Source organism: Trematomus bernacchii, unplaced genomic scaffold (assembly GCF_902827165.1).
Source record: "Trematomus bernacchii unplaced genomic scaffold, fTreBer1.1, whole genome shotgun sequence".
Lineage (NCBI taxonomy): Eukaryota > Metazoa > Chordata > Actinopteri > Perciformes > Nototheniidae > Trematomus > Trematomus bernacchii.
This window is the reverse complement of record NW_022987851.1, coordinates 8,944,834-8,951,019: the sequence shown is the minus strand read 5'-3', so window position 1 is coordinate 8,951,019 and position 6,186 is coordinate 8,944,834. Positions and strand designations below refer to the sequence as shown.

The following is a 6,186-nucleotide window of genomic DNA, read 5'->3' as shown; positions in this document are numbered from 1 at the left end:
CTGAATGCGGCGCTTCGCGTCCTCCGAGTAAATCGCCAGAAGCGCCGAGACATCCTCATCAATTCCACCGCTCCGATGATTTATTTAGTGTTGCTATAATAACTGCTTTCACAAAAGTAATCTCTTCGGGTACGCTGCCCGAAGCGAGCAAATACAATGGCCGCTTCCAAAAAAAAATTCAGAGTCAAACGGGCGTGGTTTGCATTCCGCACAGCCAATCAGACGTACGAACTATTTTCTCCCACAACAGTCCCTGCTCTCTAGCAGGGACTGAAAAGCGGGTCGGACGAACTAATTTGAGCTACTTTAGTTCCTGGGGCTTTTTGGTGTGAACGCAAATATATCGTAGTTCTGATGAACTATTGTGGGAAAAGTACACCAAAGTACTCCGGTGTGAACGCATCTACTGTTATGTCACGGGTTTAGTTTTGTCTGTCTTGTAATGGGTTTTATTTTGCTATTCTGTTCTCCATGTCTCTTGTTTTCCTTCCTGTGTTTTTCCTCCTGTGTCTGATTGTCTGATTGTGTTCACCTTTTGCCCTTGTGTTTCTGCCTCCCCTGCCCAGCTGTATCTTGTCCTGTGATTACCCCTCTTTGTATTTAGTCTTATCTGCCCCTGTGTTCCTTGTCGGTTCATTGTCTTTCCTGTCTCCCTCCATGTTGGTCACGGTCAGTTTTTGTGTTGTTGCTACCTTGTGCTACCTGTGTTTTTCATGCCATGTTTTTGTTCATCAGCTTTTAAAATAAAGCTCGCTTTTTGTTTCTAGACCTTTTTACCTTTTTTTTGTAGTCTGCATTTGGGTCCTACCTTTTTCCACGATTCCTAACAGAATGAACCGACGAACTATGGACCCAGCGGATTTTTTTCTTGACATGGATCTGTTCGATCTAGAGTACTCTCTTCGGTGTCATCATGCTGAGTGGAGTAGAACCTCGGCTAGAAGGGACAAAGAGGCTGTCCTCAAAAAGGCACAAATGGAGGTGGCCAACATGCCATGGTTGAGGAGCTCGTTGCCTGAATGGCTCAGAGTTTTTTCGCGCGGCTCTGAGGGCCAGTCTCCATTCTCGGACCCTTTCTCGGGATCCAGCCTGGCGTTTGGAGGTCCACGGATCCTCCAAAAGACCTCTAAGAGACGCAAGGCCAGGATTCCAGCCCGTGCTCCAGCGGTTCCGGCTCCAGTGCCGGCCCACACAGCCATGGTTCCGGTTCCAGTGCCGGCCCACACAGCCATGGTCCCGGCTCCTGTTCCGGTCCCAGCAGCCATGGTTCCAGCTCCAGTACCGGCCCCAGCAGCCATGGTTCCGGCTCCAGTACCGGCCCCAGTACTGGCTCTCCGGCCGACGCCAGCTCCCCGTGTCCTGTCGGCGTACCGGCCGACTCCAGCTCCCCGTCTCCTGTTGGCTCTCTGGCCGACGCCAACCCCTCGTGTCCTGTCGGCATTCCGGCCAACTCAAGCTCCTTCACCGTCGGGGGTCCCGCCGACTCGGGGGTGCCGCCAACTCAAGACTCAAGTCCCCTCTCGAGTCTCTTCTCGAGTCCCCTCTCGAGTTCCCTCTCAAGTCCCCTCACGAGTCCCTTCTCGAGTCCCCTCTCAAGTCCCCTCTCGAGTCCCTTTCCAATTCCCTTCTCAAGTCCCCTCTCAAGTCTCTTCTCGAGTCCCCTCTCAAGTCCCCTCTCGAGTCCCCTCTCGAGTCCCCTCTCGAGTCCCTTCTCGAGTCCCCTCTCGAGTCCCCTCTCGAGTCCCCTCTCGAGTCCCCTCTCGAGTCCCCTCTCGAGTCTCTTCTCGAGTCTCTTCTCGAGTCTCTTCTCGAGTCCCCTCTCCAGTCCCTTCTCGAGTCCCTTCTCGAGTCCCTTCTCGAGTCCCTTCTCGAGTCCCCTCTCGAGTTCCTTTCCAAGTCCCTCCTCAAGTCCCCCTCTCGAGTCCTGTGCCGTTGGGGGTCCAGCCGACACCTGTTTCGTCGGGGGTCCTGCCAACTCCATGTCCTGTGCCGTTGGGGGTTCCGCCGACACCTGCTCCGCCGGATTTCCTGCCAACACCATGTCCTCTCCTGTTGGTGATTCCACCGACACCTGCTCCGCCGGGGTTCCTGCCGACATCATGTCATGTCCTGTTGGAGGTCCCGTCGACACGTGCTACGCCGAGGGTCCTGCCGACACCAGCCCTTGTTTCGTCGGGAACACCTGTCCGGGCAACACCGGTGACTATCCCGCCGACACCTGTTCCGCCGGGGGTCCTGCCAACTCCCTGTCCTCTCCTGTTGGTGGTCCCGCCAATACCTGTTCCAGCGGGGGTCAAGCCAACACCTTGTCCTATCCTGTTTGGGGTCCCACTGACACCAGCCCATGTTCCGTCCAGGGTCCCGTCTACGCCTGTCCCGCCAGGGGTCCCACCAGCACCTGCTCTCGATCCCAGTGCTCCGGCAATCCAGCTGACACTGGAGGGGTCCCATTGCGGCGTACGTCGTCATCCGGAGCTGTCCCGTCGCCGCCTTCTTGCCCGGCCTCCTGAGTTCCCCAGTGGCTTTCGCCCTCGAGCCCGACCCCCTGACTCTTCCAGCCGCTGCCTTCGCCCTCATGCCCGGCCCCCTGAGTTTGCCCGCTGTGGCCTTCGCCCCTTCTTGAACTCTGCCTTGCCCCCGGGCCGTCCGCCCGAGACCCCCTCCATGAACTCTGCCTTGCCCCCGGGCCGTCCGCCCGAGATCACCTCCTGTACCTCTGCCTTGCCCCCGGGCCGTCCGCCCGAGACCACCTCCTGTTCCTCTGCCTTGCCTCTGGGCTGTCGACCCAGACCCGTCCTCCGGACCCCCTCCACCCACCCTTTTGGAAGTGTTGGACTTTGTTTTTGGTACGTCTGGAATCCGTCCCTTGAGGGGGGTGTTCTGTCATGATCTTAGTGTTATGTCACAGGTTTAGTTTTGTCTGTCTTGTGGTGGGTTTTATTTTGCTATTCTGTTCTCCCTGTCTCTTGTCTTCCTTCCTGTGTTTTTCCTCCCGTGTCTGATTGTCTCATTGTGTTCACCTGTTGCCCTTGTGTTTCTGCCTCCCCTGCCCAGCTGAGTCTTGTCCTGTGATTACCCCTCTTTGTATTTAGTCTTGTCTTCCCCTGTGTTCCTTGTCGGTTCATTGTCTTTCCTGTCTCCCTCCATGTTGGTCACGGTCAGTTTTTGTGCTGTTGCTACCTTGTGCTACAGTACCTGTGTTTTTCATGCCATGTTTTTGTTAATCAGCTTTTAAAATAAAGCTCGCTTTTTGTTTCTAGACCTTTTTACGTTTTTTTTGTAGTCTACATTTGGGTCCTACCTTTTTCCACGATTCCTAACATTCTATACATTGAACTAAAATATACTCCAGATTTAAATTGTATTTAGTTGATCCTGTTTTTTCAAAGTTATCCAACACAAAGAGGACATTTGGTAGGGCAAACTTTAACCCGAGACTAAAGGCCCGATGTGATAATTTGTATCATAGATATCAAAATAATCAGCAAAAGCAGTTATTAGATGCATATTTGATTAACTCCACTGTATATCATTAATAATTATTTTATTTTTTCATGTTTGAAGAAACATTTCTAAAACTATACTTTTATGCATTTACAGGACCACAGTCTCCTCATTCTCATGTCACTCAATCAAGTCATTTTTATTTATATAGTCCAATCTTTTTTATAGGTATTTGTAAGCTTTTCGTCAAGGTAAAGATGGATAAGAAAGAGAAAGAGAGGATCTAAAGTAAAGAGCCGCAAGGGACTTAACCTCATAGTAAATGTCAGCAGGAATATGGAACTGATTTTGAAAAAGAAAGAAATGTAATGCTTTTATTTGCATTGGACACATTGCACAACCACATTTCACATATTTTTCGTCATATTAAATGATCCTCAACAAGAGGATGTGGCTTTGTGGTTACTACCAGGTTTGGGGAAAAATTAAATGCATGGAAAATGTTTTAGGAAACTAGAAAAAAGGACACGGTACGGTTACTCTAAAATAATCAGATGACCGATACCCTGTGTATAAATTAGGATTTTTAACCGGAGATTACAATTTTTCGATACATTTTAAAATAAGGAACTATATATTACCATTTGCGTAGACAGTAGGCAATTGCGGCGGAAAGGGCCGCTTGGACCAAAACAGATGGACAAATGACTCAAAACCTCCAATGTAGCTGTGCTGCTATAGTTGCCATGATGAGACACAAGCAGACTCACTAGGTTGAACAAAGTCAAATCACGTCTGGTAAAAATCAACAAATAGCACAAGAATAAAATAAAGCCCTTTTCAACTTGTGTTAGTTCAAATGGATTCCAGGTCCCAATTCTCCTTTTGTGATCAAAAATCTAAAACCACATAATTCTTTACATTTTAATATACTTGAGTGTTCTTTCAAGTTTTTCTTGACATAAGTGAACTGTATGCAGTTTGTGATATTATGGGAATCATATAATGGCAACAGCAGCTGTTGTTAAAAGCTACTGATTTAGGTCAAACTCGTCTAAAATCTAAATACAAAATTGCCATGTCAATTTAAATAAGGAATGTTCTTTGCATCAACAAAAAAAACCTTCTGAATGACCAGAATGGGTATACTGCAACAAACATTGATGAGTTAAAGGTGGGGTAGGTAAGTTTGAGAAACCGGCTCGAGATACACTTTTTGTTATATTCCATGGAATGCTCTTAACATCCCGATAGCAATTAATATCTTAAGTGCTTTGACAAAAAATCCATAAAAAAATGTCATCTGTGGAAGCCGTAGTACTGTAAAAAGCACGACCAATCATTTTAGCCGGCCCGGCTAAAATAACTGGATGGCCGACCTGCCTGTCAGCCTTCCATCTGTGCACAAACTTATCTCGTCCCCTCATTGGTCATGTGCGCGTTCGTGTGTGTTGGAGGAGGGGCTCTGTAAGGAAGTGGCAGATTTTCTCCGGCTGTGTATTTTCAAATTCTAGCGATCTCGAGCTGGTTTCTCCAAAATTACCTACCCCACCTTTAAGCAAAAAATATGCATCTGTAATTTCTGTAGTGCTTAACATTCAGTGTATTTGCAATAATGATATATATTGTGGGGTTTATTTGTATAGCAATGTAGTTAAATTCCAGTTTATAACAACAAACAGAATTAGAACTTTTTGAACATCCGTCCAAATCTTAGCTACTGTGAAAGTGAATTAAAGATTTAGTCATTTTCGATATGTTTCAATAAAATAATTTAAATTTTAGTACAATGCTTTTCTTGAAGAAAAAAATACTTTGTCAAATTCTATTTTTTTTATACAAGCCAAAGGAAGCGTAGCTTTTCAATGCATGAGACAATGTTTCATCCCTGAGGCCATAGATGAGAGGACTCAGACATCTGGGAGCTAGTATAAACATTATGTAGTTATTGTACCTGACATCAATATATAACTGTAAATCAATCGGAAGTAAAGCAGCTTCTATGAACGGGCCCCACAGCTTGATGAGACACAGTAGCAGCTGGAAAGCATGAAGAATGACCGTTCTGAGCCCTTTCCATGTTGACTTCTTGTTCTCTCCTGATGCAGCTTTGGCCACTTTCACTATTTTAACATAAGATACTACAATAGTAATTAACATGAGCAAAAAGTACAACTGGTTTATAGCTGACAACATATGACTCTGCCATATGTACACATTGAAGGTCTCCATTGAACACGTCCTTTTTTTTGTGTAAAAGCTAAGAGAGGCTGTTGCAAAGAAGGCGGAGAGAACCATAATACAGGGAACAGCGCTGAGGCCATGAATGATGAGGATGCAGTGCACAGCGCTGCGTGTGGAGGACAGCTCTCCGTGTCGCAGGGGCATGCAGATGGCAACATAACGCTCCAGAGTCATTGCTGTCAAAGTAATCGGTGTGACAAAAGAGTACAGAGACAAAATAATACAGAGAATGATACACAGGCCAACTTGTATATCAAACCTGAAATAGGCAAACATGACAGTGATAGTAGAAATGATCAACAACATGCTATCAGATAGTAGTGTAACAGCAAATAAGATGTAGCGTGCGTTTGTGTAGAAACACTCCTTTTTAAAAAAGGTAAAAATGAGCAAAAAGTTAATGTAAACAAAAATCCCCACCAGGATCTGCACAAAAATGATCCGGTAAACCTGCTGCTGATAAGACACACCACCCACCAGTGAGCTGTTATTGGTCAT

General features: G+C 46.7%; 1 protein-coding gene across 1 annotated transcript; it reads right to left on the bottom strand.

Moving 5' to 3' along the window:
• Nucleotides 1-5,262: 5,262 nt before the first annotated feature.
• Nucleotides 5,263-6,186, bottom strand: LOC117469012 (odorant receptor 131-2-like). The gene has a single exon (XM_034113407.1). It carries the CDS (start codon nt 6,184-6,186, stop codon nt 5,263-5,265), a length of 924 nt encoding a protein of 307 aa, XP_033969298.1.

Coding starts and splice junctions, on each gene's coding strand:
- LOC117469012 (XM_034113407.1), bottom strand. CDS start 6,186: ATGACCAATAACAGCTCACTGGTGGGTGGTGTGTCTTATCAGCAGCAG.